At 44.7% G+C, this 26,105-nt stretch overlaps 1 protein-coding gene across 7 annotated transcripts in view; it reads right to left on the bottom strand.

Moving 5' to 3' along the window:
* The window catches only part of CSMD2 (CUB and Sushi multiple domains 2), a 654,890-nt gene that overhangs the window by 142,541 nt on the left and 486,244 nt on the right, over positions 1-26,105 (bottom strand). For all 7 annotated transcript variants that reach the window (XM_037996751.2, XM_007979489.3, XM_073007520.1 and 4 more), the window contains 2 exons: positions 8,499-8,701; positions 3,530-3,721 (listed from right to left, as the gene is read on the bottom strand). In XM_037996751.2, coding sequence (XP_037852679.2) covers positions 3,530-3,721; positions 8,499-8,701 — 395 coding nt within the window. The remainder of the gene's footprint in view (positions 1-3,529; positions 3,722-8,498; positions 8,702-26,105) is intronic.

Below are 26,105 nucleotides of genomic sequence, written 5' to 3'. Positions count from 1 at the left end.
CTACTTCCATATGGTTGGTGGCAGTAACCAGAGTAGAAGAGAAGTGCTTCTCCCCACAGGCCAGCAGGGGAGAGCACAGCTGTTGCAGGAGCTTCTGAACGAGGATGGTGCCTTAAGTTGGGTCTGCTTATGTCTCACTTGTGTCTCCACCACTGAATCCTTTGGGAGCAGAGGGCGAGATGAATAGGGCCAACCAGAGGCCAGTACAATCAGGCTAGACCCTGGAGCTTAACAAAGCAAGACTGTAATGTCCAGCCCATGGAGTGTGGCCTTGCCCAGGCCAGCCTAGAAACAGAGCCTGATATGGCCAGTGAGAGTGGAAAGTGAGTGTCGTTATCAGAAGTCCCAACTCTGGGGAAATCTTCCCAAGGGGGCACAACGAGGCTTCTATTCTGGGTTCCCAGTCTCCACCTCCCTCTGCCAGCTCAGGGGCTTCTTCCCTTAAGTTTGCCACAGATGGGGTGAGTGTCTGCATTTCTGAAACTGCGCCTGTTACTCTCCCACCAACCCCCAAAGTACTGTCAGTGTCTCTGGGTTCTAGGCTGCTGTCTGGGCACAGCTCTCTTCTAGATGGCTCCATGTCATCGGGCATGTGCTTCCCACTCAGAACCCCAGCATGGGCTTCACTGGCTGCTGCCAGTTGTGCCCCAAGGCCTTGCATGGATCCCTGGGCTGCCTCACCAACAGGAATGCTCCCACTGCTCAGGGTTAGTTGTGGGGTCCTATTGAGCTTACTAAACCATGGTTGCCCAGATGGGAGTGGGTGCAAGCTGCAGATCCTTCTAGACAGCCAAGAAATGGGCAGGTTGGACTGAGGGCAAGATTTGTGGAAAGGGCATTGATTTGGAAGTCATACAATCCTGGGCTCAAATTCTGACAATGCCACTCATTGGCTGTGTGAGTTTGGGCTAACTGTCCACCCCTCTGAGCCTCTACTTCCTCATCTCGAAAGTAAAAGAATAATGATAATAATGGCTTCTAATATACACAGTGCTAACTATGAGCCATGCACAGTTCTTATTGCTTTATAGTATTTTCTTTTTTAATTCTCAAAACAATGCTAGAAGGTAAGTACTATCATTTTCTCTATTTTACTGGCAAGGAAATGAAGGCACAGGGAAGTTGAGCAATTTGTCTAAGGCCACACAGCTTGCTGTCGTGAAGCCAGACCTGAGCCAGGGAGTGGAATCCCGAGCTCTAACCTCACCACAGAGTGATTTCAGCTGCAATAATGCAGCTAAAATGTTTAGCTTGGTGCCTATCACGGGGACAGCATCCAATGAGTATTTGTTTTCTTCCTTTGCTTCCTCCCTGTAATGAAGGGTTATCAAGGCCAGCTAGACCCGCTCATGGCAGAACGCCCAGGGAGCTGGAAATTAGAAGCATGTCACTGGGATTTCCAGTTCGTTTGAGAGAAGAGGCAAAGGCATTTATTCTGTTGCCTGAGAAACATTTCCCAAAGCCGAGTGTAGAAGAACGGGTGATGAAAACTGAATTAACCTCTCCACCCTGCCCACTGCACATTTATTGCTCTCCTCAGCTTAGCACAATCCTCCTTCTCCACTTGGGACAATCTCATCTCAGGACCTGCTTTTCTGTAAAATGAGTCTAAGGAATCACAGCCTTGTAGAAGGCTGAATTTGGAAGGAGCCTCAGAGGTTCCCAGATTCTCTCCTGGGCCTCAGCGGAATTCCCTTAGCAGATGGAATCTTGGCTTAGGGAAGGGAAGTAAGTCTGAAGATTTGAAAGAAGGATTCAAAGAAGCGAAGGATGAAAAGAAGGAAGGAAGATAGAAAGGAAGGAAATTAGTATTTCTTGAGATTGGGGTTAGGCATGTCCTCACCCCACAATGCCATAAGGGAAGTGTATTTACCCTCACAGATGAGGAAACCCAGGCTCAGAGAGTTGAAGTAATTTCCCAAGGTCATCAAAGTAGTAAATGGCAGAGCTAGAAACTAAATCTGATTGTGTCTACTTCAATATCCCATACTGTTCCCTACACAGCAGAATACGTAGTGAAGAACTCAGCTGGATCTGAAACCAGGGTCTCAACCTCCTGCCCCACACACCTATGTGGCTCCTAATTCCCACTGAGGAGCAGGATTTAGTGTCTCACCTTCAGGGCCAGGCCTCAGAGCCAGGCCTGGAATAGGCCAGTCCTCAGATGACTGGACAGTGCACTGCTTCCCATTAAGCCTGCGGGTGCAGGCCAGGGCAGACGCTCCTGCAGGAGCTGTCTCAGGAAGTCCCTCGCACCCATCTCCAGCAGGGGAGGAGGTGTGGGAGGTAGGAAAATGAGAGGCTTTGCATTCAGACTGGCGTGGGTGTAAATCTTGGCTCTGCTATATCCTAGCTCTGTGATTTGGGACAAGATATCCAAATTTGTCTAAGTTTCAGTTTCAAGTGTAAATGAGGAAATGGTGCTAATTTCAGAGAGCTGCCGGGAAAGTTAAATGAGGTTATCTAAGTAAATGTCCAGTATGGGGCAAGTACACAGTAAGGACTCAGTGACCATGGGTTCTCTTCTCTTCTAACAGCCAGCATTGACAGGGGAGATAAACACTCATTATTTCACCTGAGCAAAATAGCCATGTGGAAGTGGGCACCTGGAGTGTTTGTTTCTATTTACCTTTCTTTCCCATCCCAGCCTCCCTTCAAGTTCACTTCTCCTCTCAGTCTCAAGTAGTTAGAGGTAGGATTTTTCAGGCCCCACCCCTTTTAAGTGATGGGACCTTAGACAAATCTCAGGTCCTTTATGTCTTCATCTCTCATACAGGAAGGTTTTAAGTCCGAAGAAAGAAAACCCTGTAATCCCAGCATTTGGGAGGCCAAGGTAGGAGGATCACTTGAGCCCAGGAATTTGAGACCAGCCTAGGCAACATAGTGAGACTCCATCTCAACAACAACAACAAAAATACAAAAATTTGCTGGGTGTGGTGGTGTAGGCCTGCAGGCCCAGCTACTTGGGAGGCTGAGGTGGGAGGATCACTTGAGCCCAGGAGGTCAAGGCGGCAGTGAGTTGTGACAGTGCCACTTGCACTCCAGTGAGACCTTGTCTCTAAGACTGAAAAGAACCAAAAGCCAGGTAACCAATAATTTCCTTGAGAACAGGAAAAGCAAGGTTCTTTTCTTTACATTCTGAGCCTGTGGGTGCCCTTCTATTGCTTCAGGTAATAGAAGGGTCATTTTGGAACCTGTTAGCCTTTACTACCCAAGATGACCCATTCCTCCTCCTGACCTATACAGCCTGGGCCAGAGAGAAAGGGACAGACTTGTCTAACTTGGAAATCTCTGGGACCATTTTAGCAAGTGAGGAATTTGTAGTGCTTTGTGTGTAGAGTGTGAATGTGAGTGAGTGCGTGTGGGGACACATGCATGCAAAGCAGGGTAGATGATGGGCTTTCTGCAACTTTCATCTGTTTCAATTCTCTTGGCCCCAGGCCCAAGATGCAGCTGCAGAGCATGGAAAGTTCTGGAGCACACAACTGTGAGCCCCAAGGGCAGAGTGCACCCTGCAGCTGCTTTGTACCGATGCATGTTGGCGGGCTGGGCTGCCAGAAGAACCTGTTCTCGATCTTCACACAGCTGATCTCTGCACTTCCCTGCAGCGCGTAGCCAGGGTCACATTGGAACACCGTGGAGTCGCCGGCTTCCCAACTGTCACCACTCCGGCTCCCATTCTGCGGGATCCCAGGGTCATTGCAGGACGTTGCTGTGGACACTGGGGCAAGGAAATAGAAGAGAGGGTAAGGTTGCCTGGGTGTCTGCCACTCAGGAGGCTCCCAGCTCATCACCCTCACTGACTGCCCCATTCGTGCACTGCCACAACCAGCATCACCTCCCCACCATCAGCAGCAGCTGTGGCCACAGTGCCACTATTCTCACTCCCGTTACTATCACCGCCTCTACCACCACTTGTGATCACATTTGTCACTCTCACTGATATCACCACCACCATTCTTCCAGTACTTCACCATTACTGTCATCTGCCTGTCATGAGATGCTATGAGTTAAGCATGATTGTACTGTTATCATTATAGATCTGAATTCAGCTTAAGAATACAAGCATTGTTACACAAACAAAGCATTGCAAGTTTGTATAACGTAACTAACATGATCAGAAGGAGGAAGTGACAAGATAATCAAGTCTAAACTCCATGTTGTCAGGTGTGGTGGCTCACGGTTGTAATCCTAGCACTTTGGGAAGTCAAGGCAGGAGGGTCACTTGAGGTCAGGAGCTGGAGACCAGCCTGAGCAACACAGCAAGACCCTGACTCTACAAAAAAAATAAAAAAATTAGCTGGGTGTGGTGGTGGTTGCCTGTTGTCCTAGCTACTCTGGAGGCTGAGGTGGGAGGATCCTTTAAGCCCAGGAGTTTAAGGCTGCAGTGAGCTATGATCATGTCACTGCACTCGAGTGTGGGCGACAGAGTAAGATCTCATCTCACAAACAAATGAACAAACAAACACATAAACTCCATATATTCAATTGGAAGGGTTTGCAAAGGACTTTGGGAGTTGGCCTGTCTAAATGCTGAGCAGCGCTTGTGAGGTTACAGGAAGTTACTGAAGTTAGGTCAAGATCATGCTCTCTCTTGCAATGGCAGACAACCAAGGATCCATCAGACTGAAACCATATTTGAAGAAACGTCAGGTATTTGTAGCAAGTGGGCAGAGAAGAGTTCAAAAATAGCTGAGATATATTAAAAATCCAAAATACTCAGGAATTTGGGAGATCTTCTTATCTAGTATCTAACCTAGTTTAACATAGAGCAGGTGTTTTATAAGTGAATACTGAATGAATGCTAGATGGAAAGAATACATAAATAGAAGAATGAGTGGGTGAATGAATGAACAAATGTGGCATGAGAAAACACACCAGAGGAACAGGTGCAAGAGTTAGTCCAGAGAAAGGAATCTCAAGAGTTGGAACAACCCTGGCTGCCTCCACGGCCCAGAGCTAACAGCGGGGCCTGGTCCCAGTCCCCAGCTATGTCATCCCTCATAGACTGTGCTCAGCAGACTCCAGGGCAAGGAGGTTCTTGAAACCACAGGACAAATAATACTCATTTGATTGGAATATCAGTTTTCTCAACATTTTAAAGAAAAACTACTTTTATACTAAAACAAAAGAATTTATTCTGGATTACAAGGTAAAATTCACATTAGTTTTTAAGCAAAAATGTGAAGCCTTAAAGATATTTTGTGCTTGCTACACCCTCCAGACCTCCTGGGGATACACACCCATCCTCTTCTGCTATCAGGAGGATGTCAGTGGAAAAGTTTGAGAAGCAGCAGCCTAGGGCAACTGTATACACTGATGTCACTAATTATAACCTCTAGGATTGTATACGAGTCTTGAGTTACACAATCTGATACCTTCTATTCAATAACACCTAAAGAAGCATACAGCAAACTATGGCCCACAGCCATATCTGGGCCTATGCCTGTTTTTGTAAATAAAGTTTTACTGGAACACAGGCACACTCATTTGTTTACATATCAACATCTGACAGCTACTGAACTTATTTATAAAGTCAAACATGCATCAATCTTTTTCCTTCCCAGTTAAAATCAGACTTAGCTTTCATCTCTAGCTTTATAGTGCACTGTACACATGTAAATAATCCCCTAGAAGAAAAATAGCTCATTGTTCTGGCCATACTTGGAAGGATTATTTATATGGGAGGGAATAGAGTACAATGATTAAGAGCTTAGGTTTAAGACTCACACACATGGGTTTTGCTATTAACTGGATGACCTTGTATGAGAAGCCTCAGAGCCCACATCTGCAACATGGAGTAATAATGGTGCCCATACTGTAAGGGTCTTGTGAAAATTATAAGAGTTGATGTAGTGGAGAGCTTAATGTGGCACCTACTCAATAGATGGCTGCGATTATGCTTCCCGCTCACCTTTTTTTTCTGTTCTCACTTTCTCTCTTTAATGCTCCTGAATTGGAGCTGCTTGGCGAAGCACCTCGGGAAAGGCTGGATCCACGTGGTACAGACAGGATGTTAGATGTTACACAGTCATGTTTACTTAATAAAGCCAAGCCTGCACTAATCGTCCCTGGCATTTCTGTACAATCCCCTGTCAAATACACACTATAAAGTTAACATGGGGTGAGCCGTTCTCTCTTCCCTAGAGTAGTCCTGGTATTTGCTAACTGATGACAGCAACAGGGAAGGTGACCTTTCCCAAACCTTGGTTATGTCCATAACACTGGGCCATGCTGTCATGACCTTTCTGGAGCCCAAGCTAGGTAGCTTTGACCATGCTACTCTGCCTAAGCAATGCTAAGGGCAGCTTGCCCAAGGAAATTCTTATATTAGAGAAAACCATCCATTCATGTGTTCATATCTTCATGTGCCCATTTGCTTACTAAGCAGTGAGTGGGCACCTATTGTATACATACACTATGAGACAGTCGGGAGGCATGGCATGACCCTGTCTTCTAAGAGCTTTTAGTGGGATGTCAAGTACGTGCCCAGCTTCAAGACGAGACAGAATGTCTGGTATTGACAATGTGCTGAATAAATAGAAGTAAAGTGCCGGGGTGCCGTGGGCTACAGCAATTTTACTCTGAATGGGGAGATTAGGAGGCAGTGGCATCTGAGATGAACCTTGAAGGATGAATAGGACTTCTATGAGCTGGGCAGTGCATGGGAAAGCAGCCTGCATACAGCATAGGAGAGCACCCAGGGACTCTGTCCCGCGTGGCTACACTGAGGACGCAGTAGAGGTCAGATAATGCAAATCTGTGAGGGAATTTGTCAGCACAATTATGGACCTTTTTTTTTTTTTTTTTTTTAAGCCATACCCATCAGCTTGGGCACAGTTGGAGAAAATATGTCTGGTTTTAATTATGCATAATACTCCTTTCCCCAGAGAGTGGATTGAGCCATCTCTTTAGCATTCTACCCTCCTTACTGCTAGGAGATCCTTCCATTGCTTATCCCAGCAATTTCCCAAGTTTGTTCCACGAAACGTTAGTCTCTTGAGATGGCCTTGAAAAAAGTCATCCATGATGGAGTATGTTTGGAAATTGTGACCTACCAGACATCTTTTGAATTTAAGTGCATTAGTATAGCAAACGTTCTCAGAGGTCCCATATTGCAGAACATTTCCTTAGGTCTGCATCAGCCTGAGCACCTCCCCAGCATCACTTGATCATGCAAACTTCTTTTTCCTTGCAATATCAATTAGTATTCCACGGAACTCTTAGGAATAGACAGAAAATGCTAGACTGGAAGCATGCATGAGTGTTAAATGAACAAATTAATAAGTATAAAGCAATGTGATGCTGGAGACTCTCATCTGCTCCCCACGCTGCTAAATGCTCATTTCCACGGAGATGACAGACGTAGAAGAAAAGAGCTAGAAGCAGGATTTGCAACTCTGTAACAATCTCAGTGGTGCCAGGGATATACCCCAACCACCCTTAGCTGATACACCAACTGGGAAAGAGCTCGGGGGCAAAGCCGTGGCACAGGTGCCACAAGAAATCGCTCTGGAATCACCATGGAAACTCCCCCCTCCCTCCCACCACACACACGGTGGAGTAAGGAGATGGTAATGAAGACAGCTGCTGTATAATAAACACGAGCAGAAACCGAGGCAGAGTCACTTGTTCAGGGAGAGGAATGATGGAAGAGGCACTTCAGAGGAGATGAGATGATGCATTCCAGGGAGAGGCAGGACCAGTCATATAAATTATCTCATACTGGGATTTGGATGTTTGAGCATTGGCCATTTTGGGTAGCTCTTTGTCATGCTCCTCCATAATTGGCTATTGCAGTGCCTAATTAATAAAATGTAGATGACTCATGTTGGCTTCCAGTCTTTGCTGAAACCTGCACTCAACTAAGAACCCGAGCGTGCAGCATGTCCCATCAGCTCATTCATAACTGTGCCCCAAGCCACCATCTACTTGTACCTCCCACATCCCTCCTCATTCCCTGTGCTTCAGTCACATGGGGTAGCCCTCCACTTCCGGAACCCACATTCCTGCATCTACACTTGTTCATGTGTTCTTTGCACCTAAGATGCCCTTTTCTCTGTTTTCCATGTAATAGGGATGCACAAGTCCTCCAAGGTCCATTTCAGTGGCACCTTTCCTTGTCATAGATGACTACTTGCTCCTTGAAACACTTTCTTTTCTTGAGTAACTTCTGCTTGTCCTTCGGGTCTGAGCTTGGACATCATCTTTTCTGGAACATCTTCCTTGATGCTCCAAGGTGACCATTATAGTCCGTATGTCTCCATCCAGATGCTTATCTATTTGCATGTAAGTATCTATTAACCCACCTGTCTTCCCTACCAGAGTGAGCTCAGCACAGACATTTGAACAGGTGCTAACTATGTAGCAGGCACATAGCAGATGCTCAATAACTATCCTTACATGGACTGAGGGGTGAAGGAAAGTGAGGGCCAGAGGGAGGTGGGTGCCATGTGTCAGGATATGTGGAGTGGGGCTGGCAGAGGGCACGCACAGACCTGAGAATTGAATGGCAAAGCCCTGCTTGCTGGTGAAGAAGTCAGTGCTGAACTGCAGGACGACCGAGTTGAAGGTGCTGTGCAGGTCCTTGGGCAGGGCTGGGCCACTCAGCTCCTTCAGCAGAACCCCGCTCTCCACAGGCCCATCCCAGATGCGCAGCACGTCGTGAACCTCCTCTGTGTCAAACGCCAGGAAGTGCAGCCTGCATGGAGAGAAGAGGCAGCGGTCATCTGGGCTCAGCCCCTTCTTTCCAGGGGCTTCTGGTCAGAAGGCTGTAAACCTGCGAAGCCTGGCCCTAAACCTACAAAGCCCTAAACCTATGAAGCCCAGCAGGAAGGGAGAGAAGGCAGTGTCTGGCAGCATCCTTATGATTTCACCAGGCCAGCTCCTCCCAATGGGGCCTCCAGCAATGGGTGCAAGAGAATGTAGCTTCTGTGCATCCTTTTCTTATTATGAGCTCCATGTTGCCATTGTCAGACTGCATCCCTCTCCTCAACCTTACATAGCCCGCAGACCTCTCTCTGAGCCCATATTGTTACCATTCTAGGTTGGGAGGGGAATACTGAAAAGGCAGGATCTGGCTTGGACAAAGGATATAGGTAAAATAAATAATAATTGGGGCTAGAAGGCAGGGGAAACTGTGGAGTCTCTGAGAAGCTGGCCCAGCCACGGTGCAGGTAGGGGTGACCTCATACCTCGGTTTCCCAGAGCAGAACTCTGGGGATATTAGCTATATATAGGCCTGTCTTAGATAATCTCTGCAGACCTCAGGAGGCCAGATAGGGGTCTCCCTGTGTGGGGGTCTGCAGGACACAGACAGAGCTCTCAGAGCAAGGGAGCTCAAGTAGTAACCTGAAATTTTCTGGAACCAAAGATTCTAACAGCCAAAGATATCTTGGCTACAAGCCTGTGTGATTCTCTCTCTTAATCCATTTTTTATTATTGTGGAACAATTTTAGACTTACAGAAAAGTTGCAAAAGATAGTGCAGTGTTCCCATAGACCCTTCACTGTGTCTTCTATTGCTAACGTCTTACATTTCCATGGTGCATTTGTCACGGCTAAGAAAGCAATGCTGGCACACTTACTATGAACTACACTCCAGACTTTATTTGAATTTCACCAGTTTCTCCACTGATGTCTTTTTTTGTGTTTCAGGATCCAATCCATTTATCACTATCTCTTTTTAAAAACATCTTTTTAAATTTTAAAAATAAGACATACTCGAGGCAGAGAAAAGGCAAACAATACACAGATGTACTGAATTTAAAAAAAGTCTCTTTCACACAGCCAACCTGTTCTCCAGAGCTATTCAATTAATAGTAGGTTTGGTACATATGCTTGCAGAGCTTTTTTCAGTGAGCGCACATATACATTGTTCCCTCAAAATGAGACATATTTTATGTAGTTTTCTATAACTTTCTTTCTTCATTTAATACTGCATCATGGACAAAACATCACCCTCATTTTCTTTTTTCTGCAGAAACAGACATTGTTATATAACACAATTTCACATGAAATTGCAAGGAACATTCCCATATTTACGTAGTTTTCTGCATTTCTGTGGATATTTCAGTTGACTTGCCAAAGTAATTCTCGGGGGAGAAGGGCATCTATTTAAAAATTTTAAAATAAATCCTGCCAAATTATCTTCTCAAGTGATTGTTTAAATTTATATTCCCACTAATCAGTATTGATGTTACTATTCTCTCTAAACTTCACCTCATCAGCATTAGATATTATAATGTTGTAAATCTATTCTTTATGAAAATGCTCCCCCATCTGCTAGGCCACAATGGAATCTTGCTGGCAGTTTTGAGTTTAGATGATTTAGTAAGGTTGGGTATTTACTGGGCACTTGTATCTTTCAAATTCTTTATCCATCTTAATTGATGGATGCAAACTTTTAAAATTCTACTTATATATTATGACTTTTATTTATCTTATATATTTTGATTTCTCTTTTATATGATATTGTTGTTGCTAATCTTTTCTCCTAGTGTCTGGTGACTTTTTCTCATTTAACTTTGGTTTGTGGTATCCATTTTGGTATAGAAGTGATTCATTTTATGTAATCAAATATGTTAATATTTTCCTTTAAGGATACTGGATGTCATGTTATACTTGGGCAAACCTCTCCCCCACCCAATGATTCAAAAACAAACAAAACTTTAATCAAAACTTTAATACTTTCCTGGGACTTGTATAGTTTCTTTCTTTTCTTTTTCTTTTCTTTTTTCTTTTGTTCTTTTTTTTTTTTTTTTTTTTTTGAGACAGGGTATGTCTGTTACCGAGGTTAGAGTTCAGTGGTGCAATCATAGCTCACTACAACCTTCTGAGTAGCTGAGACCACAGGTACATGCCGCCATGTTTGACTAATTTTATTTTTTGTAGGGATGGGGTTTTTCTATGTTGCTCAGGTTGCTCTTGAATGCTGGGATTCAAGCAATCCTCCTGCCTCAGCCTCCAAAAGTCCTGGGATTACAGGTGTGATTCACTGCGCCTGGCTAGTTTCATTTTTTGAGGCTAATAAGTTCATTGTTCTTTCAAATTGACACTCAATTGTCCCAACACCTATCTAAAGTAGCCTTTTCCACACTTTGCCTACCAAAACATCTGTTTACTCCCTCCGTAGCATCTACCAGTCTATCTTTAGTGTACTTATTTGTAGACCATGCCTCTCCCTAACTAGATCATAATTTTCATGAGTGTGGAACCAGGCCTTGCTTTCCTAGGATGTGTCTGACATTTTGGATGGTGCCCATGATGCCCATGGATGATGACATGCTCATAGCTGAAGAATCCTGATTCTTCCTACTGGTTTGAAATGTCCCCTTGGTTGTGGGCTGTTTCTGGACTCTTCTCTCAATTCCAGTGGTCTCTCCTTTCCCTATACTAGAATCTACTTGTGGTACCAGGAATACAGCTACTCAGCTTACTTGGGTTTCCATATTCTCAAATTTTGATTTTTTTACCTAAAACTTACTAATTTCCCAAATTTACTCTTTTAGATGAACGTTATGGTTACCAAGTACCAAAAATGTGATTGAGATTTTGATTGGAATTATACACACATTGATTAATTTGGAGATAATTGATATCTTTATGTTACTAATTTTCCCCTGACAGGAACATTGTGGATAACTTAGTTTACATACTTTGCAAAGTTTTATGTTTTTCATCTTTGTTATGGTTTTCTTCTTTGCACACCTCTTGTTAAATTTCCTCTTTGACAGTCCATAAGTTTATGGTTTTGGTTCTATTGTGAATGAGATTTAATGTTTAGTTACATTTTCTAGTTATTTATTGTCAGATATATATGTATATATATGTGTGTGTGTGTGTGTGTGTGTGTGTTTCTTACTTTTAGTCACTAGTTAGTACTCTTAGAAACCAAGAGAATCTCTTGGATTTCCTAGGTGGAATCTTTTATAGATATAGGAAAGGATTCCTCAAAACCCAGACCTGTGTGAGGCTAGGGCCCCACATTTGATAGAAAAGAGGGAGAAGGAGATCCCTAGGACAGAGCACAAACATGCATACTCACTGCTGTGCCAGGCTGCCCCCTGCCTTCTCTGCTTTCTCTGCAGTGATCAATGCACTGTGAAATCGGCAGCCAAGAGGAGACCAAGTGCCAGCCGTGTGGTGTGGCTGTACGTGCTCTCAGAAAAGAGGTTGCTGTAGGCCACACTCATCAGGGAAGGCAAAAGGAAATGAGACCTGAAGTTTGGGTGGCGTGAAAGGAGAGTGCTTTCTTTGAATTTAATAACATGAGATAAGATCCGGAGGCAGACAGAAGGTGAAGCTGTCCGGGAAGAAAGGCAACTCCATACTTGAGTTCAGGTGGTATCAGAATGCCATAGAGAATACAGTTGGATTATGAGAGGGAAGAGAACGAGAGTCTCAAAATTAGCTATGGGAGTTTGGGCTTTATCGTGCTCTAGTTAGAGACTGACTCTAGAGGCCATGCGAAATCCTGAGGGTGAACAACTGAATGAATGAGTGAGTGAATCAATGAATGAACAAATGAAACCCCAGTCTGACAGGAAGCTGAAAAAGGCAAGAATATGGGGACTAAATAGACATGAAAGAAAATGTGTTTCCATAACAACCACTATGTATAAGGCACTTTCACATTAGCCCATGGAGTCCATGCAAGCATCTTTATTTTGTAGGTAGGACTAGTCTCATCTTTAACAATGAGAATACTAAGGCTCTGAGAGGGTAGGTAACTTGCCCAAGGTCATGGGCTGGTTAGACAGTAAGCTGGAATCGCTATTATTTAATACTAATCCAGGTCAGACCTTAGTGCTTCTACTCTTTCTCCTGACAATGCTGCCCACATCTCTAGGAGGAAGAGGTTGTGGTTGAGAGCTAGGCAGGGGCTGGAGAGGCTCTATCAGTCATCACCAGTTTACATGTGAGTCATACATAAGCTGATATGAATTAAAAATGCCAGTTCATTGCATTCGGCTTAGCTGATCTGATAAACAGACAAAGTGAAAGGCTTGGCATTGATGTTGTGGAGAGGAGTGCAGAAGAGGGGAGGAGGAGGCGGGGTTCTCTGTGTGCACAAACAATACAAGTTGGCAACGGAATGGACAGAGGCTCAAGTTCAAGCCCCTTTCGGCACTCGTTCACTTAAACTCCTCCCATATGCGGGGTGCTGCAGTATAACAGTGAAGATGACAAACAGGGTGCCATTCTCCGGGAGCTTCTGGAGATGGGCAATAACCCCCCAGACACAAACTCACTCAAAAATTATCAGCTGTGTCCAGCACAGGGCAGGACATGGCAGAGTGCTGAGGCAGAGTATCCACTTCAGACAGAGTGGCCGGAGAAGACCTTCTAAGGAGGTGGCATTTAAGCAAGATGCCAAGCCACGTGGACAGCAGGCGGGGCGAGAGGTGGGAGGAAGCCTGTGGTGAATAAAGGACAGCATGTGCAAAGGCCCCAGTGGAAAGACCATGGAGGCTGATGCTGGGCCAGGAGAGGCAGGCAGGGTCAGGGCTGGCAGGACTCTGTGGGTGGGGGAAGATGTTCGGCGTGCTCTATAGGAGCTGAGGGAAGTCACTGGTATATTTTAAGCTGAGATCTGACAGGTTCCGATTTACATTTTAAGATCACTCTTGGTGCCTGGGTAAGAAAAGATTGACAAGGGCAAGAGTGGATGCAGGGAAATTAGCTAGGGGCTGCCACAGGGGGCCAGTGACCCCTTTTATTATAAACCTCTGATGGTCGCCAGTAAAGACTTGGTTTGCCAAACCCAACAACATTTATTAAGACTCTTATTGAATACTTTTCTCATCTTATAGAAATCAGAGTCTATAAATGCTAATGAGCAGTTCTGATCAATAGAGAGAATTCCAGGCCATACCAGACATTGGGGTTTGTGTGAGCAGCTCCCCCGTAGGTGAACACTGGGTCTTCTTCTGACTTTTGATATCCCAAAAGAAGTTTTCGGCCCCCTCCCCCTTGCACTGTGCCCCAGGTAGGAGAAACTGAAGTGGGGGAAAGAGGTGAAAAGATCTGCCTTCCTATTGATGACCTGCTTGTCTGCGTGCGCGTTTCTTTGGGCCACAAACACAAAACAGGCCATTTCCAAGGAAGAGGAACGAAGCATGTTGCATGTCAAGTTCTGTGTTGAGAGCTGCAGAAATGTGTAAGGCTCCACGTTTGTCCTGGAGGAAACTTACTGAAGGAGACACCCAAAACATAATAATATATGCAATAGGTGCTAACGAGTGGGATAAATAAGATGCCATCAAAATAACCAGAGGAGAAAAAGAGCTAAATGTTTGTAGAAAATCTCCTATGTGCCAACTGCTTTACGTACATTGCCGAGTATCCTCATGAAACCTTGCAGTTGAGAGTGAATTCTCACTATTTTGCTGTGGAAGAACTGAAGTTCCAAGGGATTAACAGAGGCAACTAGCAAGGGTCAGAGCCGGTATTCAAACCGTCTGTCTGGTACCAAAGGACTTTCTTTTACACCATCTTCTTCTTTTAATTTGAAGAGGCAAGGAAAGCTTCAAGGAGGCAGTGTCTTTGAAAGAGTTTTGAAGAAAGGAAAGTGTGGAGAAACTGAGGGAGAGGAAGATGGCAAAAGAGGGAAAAGCATATTCAGAGGCATCGAAAGTGTAACTGGACTTCCGGGATCCAGTTTCCCTCCCATCCTTTCAATCCACCTTTTCCATCAGGACCAGGGCGATCCTTCTGAACCACTCCTCTGACCCAGTCTCTCCTCCTTCTCTACAGGATAAAGTCAGACTTCTGAGGGGACACACCAAGTCCCTCCTGGGCTGCCCCAGTTGCCTTCTCCCGTTCTTCTCACCCTTTACTGATTTCCTTCTTATTCTCTTGCTTCAGAGCCTTCTCTCTGCCTGGAAGTTCCCCCTGCACATGCCCCCATGCCACCTGTATCGGATATGCTCAAGTCCTTACCCCTGGTACCTGTGACTTTGACCTTATTTGGAAATATAATCAGATGTGATCAAGTTATGACAAGAAGGGCATACTGGATTAGGGTGGGCCCTAAATCCAATGACTGATATCATGATAAGAGAAAAGAGAGGGAGATTTGGATACAGAGACACGAGGGAGTCACAGGGAAGGAGACCATGTGATGGAGGCACAGATAGAAATAACGTGTCTGCAAGACAAGGAATGCCAAGGGTTCCTGGCAACCACCAGAAGCTACGAGAGACATGAGACAGATTCTTCCCCAGCATTTCCAGAGGGACCTTGGCCCATTGAGGACATGATTTTGGACTTCTAGCCTCTAGAACTGTGAACAAAACACATTTCTGCTATCTTAAGCTATTCAGTTTGTTGCAGCAGCCCTAGTAAATTCTTCTACCCACTGACTGATGTGTACTGGTAGGTGCCTCACACCCAGTGGGCAGCTTTTCCACAGGCTTCTCCTCGTCCTCCCCATCCCTGCAGTCTGGTGAGATGCTCCCTCTACAGGCTCCTGCTCTATCAGAGTCATCCATTGACTTCCCTGTCTTGCTGAATCCCTTAACTCTTGTGCCAGTGTTTCACTCACTTCTATATCTCTGGTACCCAGCAAGCGGCCTGACCCATACTAGCCCCTTGGTGAATGTTGTTTGATTGAATTGATGATGAACGAATGGCTCACCAGCTTTCAGGGACCCCTGTGGTTCATCCAAACTCACCCACTGTCCTTGCCAAGCATCTGTCACTCTACAAGAGGCAACTCAAACAAATCCTATATACTAAGGAAGATACTTCCTATTTCTCTGGAAGTTCTGAGCTCTTCCTTCACCACTCACATCCAGCCCCTTGGATCTTACAGCTGTATCTTTGGTGCTCTACACTACCAAAGACATAGAATCTAGCCACACAGAACCTGGGCCAGAGCTCGCTGCTGAGTCTAAACTTGGGAAAAACTGGGATACTGCAACCACAGTCTCACACTTTTTAAATTCAGCCCTGTAGGTTCCCAGAGCCTATAGTGATACTGATAGTCATACTTTAAATCTATAAATAGTAAGTACTAGGCACTGGTGATTCAGAAAGGAATATGGCATGCTTCCACCCCTGCATGTAGTACAATCTACAGTAAAGGTATGTACAGAGAAGGCCCCTAACTTAGGACAGGGAGATGAGACCAGGCCTCCTGGGACAGGTAACTACTGAGCTGAGTCTTGATATCTTTATAAGAGAAAAGAGAGATGAGAGATTAACAGGATGAGTCCAGGTGAAGGGAGTGGGTGAGGAGGGTGAGAAGGGGACAGAATGTGGGCAGAGAAAAGAGGGTATGCAAAGACACAGATGGGATGTAGAGGTTGGCCCACCCAGGAAATGACAAGCTCTTCAGGAAGACAAAGCATGAGGTGCGGGTGGTTGAGACCTGAAGTGGTGGCTCAGGGATGGTGATAACGTCCAAGCTGCAGAGAAGCGAGGAAGTCATAGTCCCCATTCTCCTAGTGAGAGCAGTTTCCCTGGTGCTGGGGCAGGGCTGAGGGCAGCGAGCGAGGGGTTCCACCAAAGAAGGGCTTTTGAGTTGGTCTCCTAAGTCTGGTATCTGGTTGCCTGGGTTGCATCTTGGGCACTCATGATAGTCTAACTCCAGCAAGTATGCCAGCTCAGGTAGCTGGGTCTCACTGGGCCCCTGGTTCTCCCTTCCATTCTTTGGTGGGGCTGCCCTGAAGTTCTGCTTGCCCTGCGGGGGCTGGATATTGACTTCATTGCTGATTGCAGGGACATCCTGGGATGTGCAGATATTCCTGATCAAGTCTGAGATCTCCACATGCCTTTCCTCATGGTGTTTTCAGAGTTCCACCTCCCACTGCAATACCCACCCTCCCCCCCTACCAACCAACAGCAGGCCCTAGCTAAGGGTGCACCCACCTGGCCCTCACTCCCTTACCTCTTCCCACCAGCCCCCTCTGAGACTCCACTGTGCTTTGTTGAGGCTAGTGTAAGGTTCATGACACTCAGCTTCAGCAACAGGAGATTTTCTACCAGAGCCTAGATCTGAGAAGTTGGGAGGACAGTGGATTCTCACTGCAGGGGCCTGTCCCTCTCAAGTGCTGTCCACAGGCAAAACTTGCTTCTGGGATTATGGTCCTCAGTTTTTTTAGTCTGAAGGAAACGTGGACACACTAGGTATTAAAAAAAAAAAAAAAAAAAGGTTCCCACCTCCCTGCTTATAGGCAGTTTATCTCTAGCCCATTGCAAATTGGAAAGGCATGCAAAAATGAGAAAAGAAAAAAAATTCATGGCACCTTGACATGTTGATTTTACTTGCCTTCTGACTGGGCCCCAGAATATGAAAGGGCTTTGGATGCTCCTAACCAACAGTCACCACCGCAGGAACACAATAAACCCTTCACTGATGTGAGTCACGATGGTGGATCTTTACATTAGGGGAAAATGGCATGTGAATGAACAGCTGCTGCAGGGGAAAGGGGGTCAGAAATCACTCCTGTCCCCACATGAGAATGCAGCTGAAATTATCCTTGGTGACACTGGAAAGGGCAATAAGAAAATAATACTTGTTTTATCAAATGCCCCCTTCTAAGCTGCCCGAGCTGCAAACTAACAATTAAACCATGATCATAATAGCAGACAATAATAATTAAGTATCATGCTATCCAAAGAGCAAAAACTGAGAAGACAGCCCAAAGCCTAAATCCAGCATTGGTGTCTAGAGCAAAATAAAAGGCTTTTCTCTTCAGGGACCAGCTGGCATTCAAAAGAAATAAAAGATTCTTTGGTTATTTTCTAAAGTGGAAAAATAAAACTGGGCTTCAGGTCACTGAAAACGCCGCAGAATGTTCCAGGGTAGTGACTGGTGTCTTGGACTTAGGCTGTGACCTTGTGCTTCCCTCTAACATGCTGGGTGACCTCCGGCCAGCTGCTCTCTCTTCCTCATCACCCTGTAACCAGAGGCTCTGAGACTGCCTATCACTAGACAGAGTCCAGAGTCTGCCCTGTAGGTGTCAGGGATTCTGTGAGGGGCCAATGTATCTTTGTCCTTGGAAGAAATGTCTCCATAAAGTAAAAACACTGGTTGTGGAGCCAAAGACCTGGGTTCAAATTGTAGTTTTTTTTTTTTTTCCTTGCTCTGTCACCAGATTGGAGTGCAGTGGTGCCATCTCGGCTCACTGCAATCTCCGCCTCTTGGGTTCAAGCTATTCTCCTGCCTCAGCCTCCTGAGTAGCTGGGATTACAGGCGCATGCCACCTCACCCAGCTAATTTTTGTATTTTTAGTAGAGACAGGGTTTCACCATGTTGGCCAGGATGGTCTCAATCTCCTGACCTTGTGATTCGCCTGCCTCGGCCTCCCAAAGTGTTGGGATTATAGGTGTGAGCCACTGCTCCTGGCCTCAAATACTAGTTCTGAGAGAGCTAATTTGGTGACCCTGCAGAGCCTCAGTTTACCCCACGTAAAATGGCTGTAATTTCAATCTATCAAGCAGCATTGCTAAGAGTATTATCATAAATGAAATTACATATAAAGCATCTAGCACACAGTATTAAAAATCATCAAATGGTAAAATCACCTAAAATAATTCCATTTTTGTGCAATTTATTTTATTTTTTACTTGACTAAGAGAGATGTGCTAAAGTCTCCTATAAGGATTGTCAATTTCTCCTCATATTTCTGACAGATTTTGCTTTATGTTTTCTCATTAGGTTACTTAGTGCAGAAAGATTCATGACTGTTAGCATTACTGTGGACTATGCATTTGATCATATGAAAGCGTTCCCTGTGTCTCTTTTAATGTTACTTAACTTTGAATTTTACTTTTTTTTTTTTTTTAAGAAAAGCAATATTGTGATCCCTGCTTTTTACTTCCATGTGTTCTCATGCTATTCTTTTGTAGCAACCTTTTATTTTTGAAATTTTGTTGTTCTTCTGTTTAGCAGCATTCTTTTAAATTTTATCCAACCCAAGAATCTTTGCCTTGCAATATGAATGTTTCCCAGCTCATAGCTCCTTACAGCTCCTGCTTTCCCTGCCACAGGTCAGTCAGTAGTTGCTCTACACGTTACCGTATTGGCTTCCTTTCCCTGTGCACTATCATCTTGGGGCCTCTCTCTGGGAGCCTGTGTTTGCTCCCTCTGCAGACCCTTTGCTCAGCATCTGAGTTTTGCACTCTGCTCAGGCACCTGACCTTAGTTCTTTGCCGATCCTTCAGAGAAGCCTCAGATGATAGCACTTCTGTGCTCTGGGCCTTAGATCCGGTCACCCACCCAGTCTCCTGCCCATCCTGAGCTCCTGTAACCTTGATCTGCTCCAGAGGCTGCCTCCACTCCCCCCATTCTCTTTTCTCTACATGAGGCCTGGAGCCTTGAATTACTTTGTGGGAAAGATACCTCCAGCCCCACCCAGGACCCTGTTCCCACCGCAGAGCGGCACTGGACTATGAAGTGTTTGAAAAATTAACCTTTATTGTGAGATTTGGGGATTATCTGTTATATCAGTTAGCCATTACTGTTGGTAATAATACAAGCTTATTTCCATCATCCTGTTTTATGCTTTTTTTTTGTTTTGAGACAGAATCTCACTCTGGCACCCAGGCTGGAGTGCAGTGGAGTCATCTCAGCCCACAATAAGCTCCGTCTCCCGAGTTCAAGTGATTCTTGGGCCTCAGCCTCCTGAGTAGCTGGGACTACAGGTGCGTGCCACCATGCCCGGCTAATTTTTCTATTTTTAGTAGAGATGGGGTTTAGCCGGGTTGACCACACTGGTCTCGAACTCCTGGCCTTAAGTGATTCACCTCCCTCAGCCTCCCAAAGTGCCAGGATTACAGGCATGAGACACCATGCCTGGCTGTGTTTTATGCTTTTGTTTATTATATTTTCTTGCTTTTTTGGGTTATATTTCTTAGTTTTTAAGTTTTCTTTATCGATTTGCAAAGTACACATTTTGTTTTAAATTCTATGGGTGCTTGTTTTTAAGCATTTTCAAAAGTACTCCTAAACTTGTATTTTTCCTAGTCATCAAATTTAAGAAAAATAATATATTATGCCATTTTACTTCTTCTTATGTAAGACAGTAAATCTTAAAAAGGTTTTACCTTTCCCTATGCCCTCCCCCAACCATCAAACCATTGACAATATAAGTAGGGACTACAGGCCCAAGTTATACACAGTCTTTCATGGTCACCAATTCTTAGTACTGAGTAGTTTTTCTAAACATCTCAGTAGGCTAAAAATTATATGTCTGTATTAGCTTCCTATGGATGCTGTAACATATTACAACAAACTTGGTGGCTTAAAACAACAGAAATTTGGCTGGGCACGGTGGCTCATGCCTGTAATCCCAGCACTTTGGGAGGCCGGGGCAAGTGGATCACCTGAGGTCAGGAGTTCTAGACCAGCCTGACAAACATGGTGAAACCCCGTCTCTACTAAAAGTACAAAAATTAGCTGGGTGTGGTGGTGGGTGCCTTTAACCCCAGGTACTTGGGAGGTTGAAGCAGGAGAATCACTTGAACCCAGGAGATGGAGGTTACAGTGAGCCGAGATCACGCCACTGCACTCCAGCCTAGGCAACAGAGCAAGAATCCAAATCAATCAATCAAACTAACAAACAAAAATAAACAAAACCAGAAATTTATTCTTTCATAGTTTCGGAGGCCAGACATCTGAAATCAGTATTGCTGTGCTTCAGTCAATGTGTCAGTAGGGCCATGCCCCCTCTGGAAGCTCCAGAATAGACTCTATTCTTGCCTCTTCCAACTTCTGATGCTGTTGGCATTCCTTAGCTTATGGCTATATCACTCTAACCTCTACTACTGTCTTTGAATCACCTTCTCCTTTACGTGTACAAAACCTCCGTCTTTCTCTTACAAAGTTGCATGTGGTTGCATCTAGGGCTCACCCAGATAATCCAGGATAGCCCCTTCATTTCAGAATCCTTAATCACAGCTGCAGAGATCCTTGATCCAAAGAAGGCAATATTTCCAGGTTCCATGCATTAGAACCTGACATCTTTGGGGGGCCACCGTTCAGCCTACTACAATGTTTTTGTAAGTTCCTCAGGAAGCCTATGAGAGCCAATTTTATGTGGCTTTTGTGCATATCTGAGAATAATATGTCACCTTTGCAAGTGAATTATATTTCCGGGCTGAATCAACACTTCTTGGGACCAATAACACCACTGACTTTGGACTTTGGTATTATGTTAAAGAAAAGGAGTCTTAGGAGGGTTGGATTAGTTGTGGTGGTTTTGTAAATGAATATTTTATAGAATGAGGGATGACTGTGTACTTGCTTGTGTGAGCTGGTTTTGCCAAATGCTTGTAGGGATTTTTTATGATCCATCCTGAGCTCCTATACTCTTGGTCTGCTCCAGAGGTTGCCTCTGCCTGCTGCTTTCCCTTCTACCTCACCCAAGGCCTAGAGCCCTGAATTACTCTGTGGAGTAAACACTCCCACCCCTTGCAATGATTTCACTTTTCATCACGTTGTATCTAATTTAATTTTTGCCTGGAAATTCAATGAATCCTTTCACTTCACTGAGAACATTTTAGCCCTGGTCACCCTAATCCCCCCACCTTTTCCCCAGGGGAGATGGTAGCCTTTTGTATTTTATTATTCCTTCTGCTCCGTTTCATTGCTGTTCTGCGTTTGTGCTTCCTGGATTGGCACTCTGTCTTCCATGTTTGTCTACTTTTCATTACTTAAGAGTCTAGCTTGTCTACTACTTCAATGCTTTTATTTCTTACAAGGCAAATGCTGCTGTCGTGGATTTTAGTTGTTACTGTGTGTTTAATTTCTTCGCATCCTTTGTCACCTTCATCACTGTCTGTCTATCTCAGAATCTGTCCTCCCGCATTCCATCATCTATCTTCTATTGATCATCCATATTTCTTATATTCAAATGAGATTATTATGTCTATACCCATTTACATTTTCTTGTCTATTATAGTAAAACATTTTTAGAAAAAAAATTTTGTATTTTTTAGGGACGTGTTTCTCTTTTAATGAATGGTATGTGTTAAGTGGCATCACACAAGTTTATTTTATGTATTTTTTGCTTATTTCTTTACTTATTTTTGGAAAGGGAGAGATCTATACTGGTTCAGTATGGTCAACCCACAGGGAATGTGCATTTCTTTGGTTGAACGGTTTATTCTCCTCCTAAGAGATGTTGGAATTCAGTTTTAGGATCTTAAACTGGTAGTCAAGTTGATACATTCCGGCCAATTCAACTACTCAGTGTAGCTTGGTTGGATTATCGTATGAGGATGATTTGAAGTAGTTTGAGTTTCTTTCTCTAGAGGTGTTCCACGAAAAGCTGAATGGCCAGAGAGTGCCACCATTCTCAAAGCTACATTTATACCTACCAGGCTATCCACATTCTCTCCTTCAAAAAATGTTTACATTCCTTTTGGCTATTCCCTGATTTGTTGAAGCCTTAAATCTGACAAAGGAATACCCCACTGTGTGTTTGCTTCTCTGTTCAGTTCCTTTAGGAGGTCAGCTCTTGCAGTGTAAGTACATGGACCTTCTCTGTTTAAAGTTTAACTTGCTGTAGTTGCTCAGAAATAAACCCTCTGGAACTGAACCTGCGGTCATAATTCCTGGCAAGAGGTGTGAATGCAAGCTTCACTTCTGGTGCCTTCTGCCTCCTCTGGGCCAGCTGCCCACTTGCTGGCTAGAGGGAGGCAACACTGACCACAGTGGGGAATTGCTGCCCTGTGACTGATCTGAAATGACAGCAAGGGAATCCAGGCTTCAGGCACAACCAGATGTTTTTCTAGCCCAGCATCCTCCCAGGAAGACAAGTTCCACTGGGCAGGGGTCCTGGTTAATCAAAACCATGCCCCCCAATGCCTGCTGCATGGTGACCAAAATCCAAGAATGGAGTTTTCAGTTTTCCCTATATGTTAATCATTAAGAAGTACCCATAGAGTTAAAAAACAAGGACTATTAGCCAAATATGAGCTTTATGGGCATCAGGAGCAGAAATCCGAGTGTCCAGAGTGAGAAGTTCTCCACCTTCCATGGGTCCCAGACCTCTGTAGGGAAACCATGTCAGCAGAGGACTGTCTCCTCTTCCTTCCTCCTTCCCCCTCCATGAAGCCAGCCAACTATAGCTTCAACCCTAACCACATGTGCACATACAAAGTGACTCAGTTCTTTTGAATATAACCAGGATCCCTCAAACAGTGCTCCTAGGCTCCTCCCTGGCTTCCCAGCCAATTTATCCTCTGCACTGCTGCCACAGATCTTCCTGAAGCCCTCATATCTCCCCTAGACAATGAGCTCTTCCAGAAGCAGCTGTGTACATTCCTATCTTCCTCCCTTTCACATGCCTGGGAGGGCCTCACCTCCGCCCTGCATGGTGAGCTCCTATGGTTCTTTAAATTGTAAAAGTGCTTCCTCTCTGTAGTCCACTCCCAACTGCCATACAGAATTATCATCTGTCCTCGCAGACACTTTTCTATTGTGTTTCGTGCATACTTCTACTATAGCAGTTATCACATTATCTTAGAATCTATAGCAGAAACTGTGGGTTGGATGATCTGTGCATCATTTCCAAACTTTTCATTTCTCTTTACCATTGAGGTTCTAAAAGCAAAGCAAAGCAAAATGATTTCCCATTTTCCCCTGCCAGGCGTGGCAAGTTCTGACTAATGAGATGTAGGACAATATCTCTAAGGATAGTGGTCCTTCCCAAATACACAAGCAAACTTTCATTAGGAGAGAGCTCCGTGCCCTTTCCTCTTCCCTCGTCTTGTAGACTGGAACACAGACATAATGTCTGGAGCTGCAGCAGCCAACTAGGTAGCCATGAGGATGAAAATCTCGGGATGGCAGAGCAAGAAGAAAGGTTATGGCTTCCTGAGCAGTGGTACCAAGTCTGGATGGGACCTTCAGATTCTTGTTCCAGGAGAAAAATGAACCCCCATCTGTTGAAGCCAGCTTTAGTCCGTTTTTCTATTTTCATTCCTAACTGATATAATTTCTCTCTATAATACTGAGACCTTCAAGGGGAAAAGCTGTTTCTTATTTATATTTATACCCCCGTGCCTGGCAGCATGCCCAGCACTGAATAAATGCTCCAAGTTTTTAAATTGAACTGAACGTTGTTACTGTCTTTAAAATGTTCCAACAGCTCCTTATTATGCTGAGAAATCCATTCAGAGTTCTCGTCTTGGCCTTCAGTGTGTAAAGACTCCTCTTTACCCACACAGCCTTATTTGCCCACATGCATGCAGCTCCAGCCACGTCAAGTGAGTGCCCTTTCGTGGTCAGATCCTATATTTTCCCCTACGTTCATGCCTTTGCTCTCCTACCCCTACCTGGAAAGATTGCCTCTACAGTCCCTCTCTCTCTTCTCTGTTACTGAACTCCTCTCTCTCTTCTCTGTTACTGAACTCCATTGCTTGGCTTGCACTTATAGCATTTATTTTATCTTGGAGGTAGCTGTCTGTTTGACTATTTCCCCACTAGAATGTGAACTCTTGGCAGACAAGGCTTGGCCTTGGTCTGGTCTTTGCGTTTCCAACTGCACAGCATCACACAGTCTCTGGCACAGAGCAGGTATTCAATGCATATTTTGTTAGATGGAATCAGACCACAGCCTGAATGGCAGACTGGAAAGAGCAAAGACTGACGTTAGACAGAACATATTCAAAATCCACAATCCGGGGTGATTGTGAGATCTCAAGGAAGGTCATTTATCCTTTCTGGGCCTCGATGATCTGATCTATAAAATGGGGACAGTAATAACTTATTCAGAACCTGGTGTGCTATAGGTATTTGATAAATGTTAGATAGAGGCACAGGACCAAGAGCAAAAGGCTTTCCCTGCCTTTCTTATCCAAGTTTTATCTGAGCTGGCCCACTGATGATTAAAAACCAAACCAAACCAAACCAAACCAAACCAAACCAAACCAAAACAAAACAAAACCCTCCAGCTCAACACTAGAAGCTGAGAAGAGGTTCCACTCCTACAGGATGAAACTTCTGTGTTCTATGTACGGATGACACAGGCAAGGGTGATAGGGAGAGAGCAGCTCATGGGTCTGCCCTCCTGCTGTCAGCTGCCAGGCCTGGATGGAGTGCAATGGCCCATCCACCCCATTCTTCCATTCCACTCTTGCCACACACATCCAAGCAGGACCCATGTTCCAGCTTGGACCACACCCAAGGGTAAGCCTGACCATAGATTCCTGCAGCCAACCACTTCGCCTCTTGGGCACTCCTGGGAAGGGACCATCCTTGCCCAGCTTGCTGGAGCAAACCTGGCTACAAATCCCTCTGGTCACCCCCAGTGCTTGATCAGGGCTGAAGCAGTGTAGGGAGATGCGCCTGAAAGGCTTCTCCTGTCCGTGCCCCTGGAAATAACCTCATGGGCTAGCCTGCTGCCTAGCCCATGTCCCTTCCCATCTGGCACACCTGCTCCCACCCACAGTATAGCACCCACCACCTGATATCCTTTAGGGGTGACTTACAGCCTGCTGTGCTTAGGAATACTCTGTTTGGGTAAAATTGACAATCCACCTAGCTCCAGGTGGGAGTTCTCATCATTTGGGAATTACATGCCAGTCATGTTCTAGGTACTTTATATATGCTCACTCAATCCTCATAGCAACCTTAAGGAGGGTACCCTCTTTAATTATCATCTTAAAGATAAGAGAACTGAGGAACTGAGGGCTTAAAGAGCTCCCTGAGCAACACAGCAAATAAGAGTGGCAGGTAGGCTGGTACCAGAGTCCAGCTCTTAGTTATGACTTGATAGTAAATAAACAATAAAACTTACGGGACATAAAGAATCCAGCTGAATAATCAAACCAAATGGCTCAAGTGCAAAATGCAGTTGACGCAGGAAAAAACAGACAACATTGTAAAACAAAACACAAATAGTATTCTCAGAGATACAAGATGATAACATATTGATAAAAACAAAAGTAGGCTGTCAAGAGTGGTCTAGAAACAGAAAAAGTAGTTTCCTCAAAATAAAAACAAAAGCAAGATTTCCAAAATAAAGAGGGTAAAGAACAGGATAATTACTGTTGAGAACTGAATTAACGAAAACACAAGATCACTGGCAGAATAAAAACGGGATATAGAACTTTGAAATCACTAGAACAAAAAGCCAATTACAACAGATC

Source organism: Chlorocebus sabaeus, chromosome 20 (genome assembly GCF_047675955.1).
Source record: "Chlorocebus sabaeus isolate Y175 chromosome 20, mChlSab1.0.hap1, whole genome shotgun sequence".
NCBI lineage: Eukaryota > Metazoa > Chordata > Mammalia > Primates > Cercopithecidae > Chlorocebus > Chlorocebus sabaeus.
This window is presented reverse-complemented; position numbering and strand designations above follow the sequence as displayed.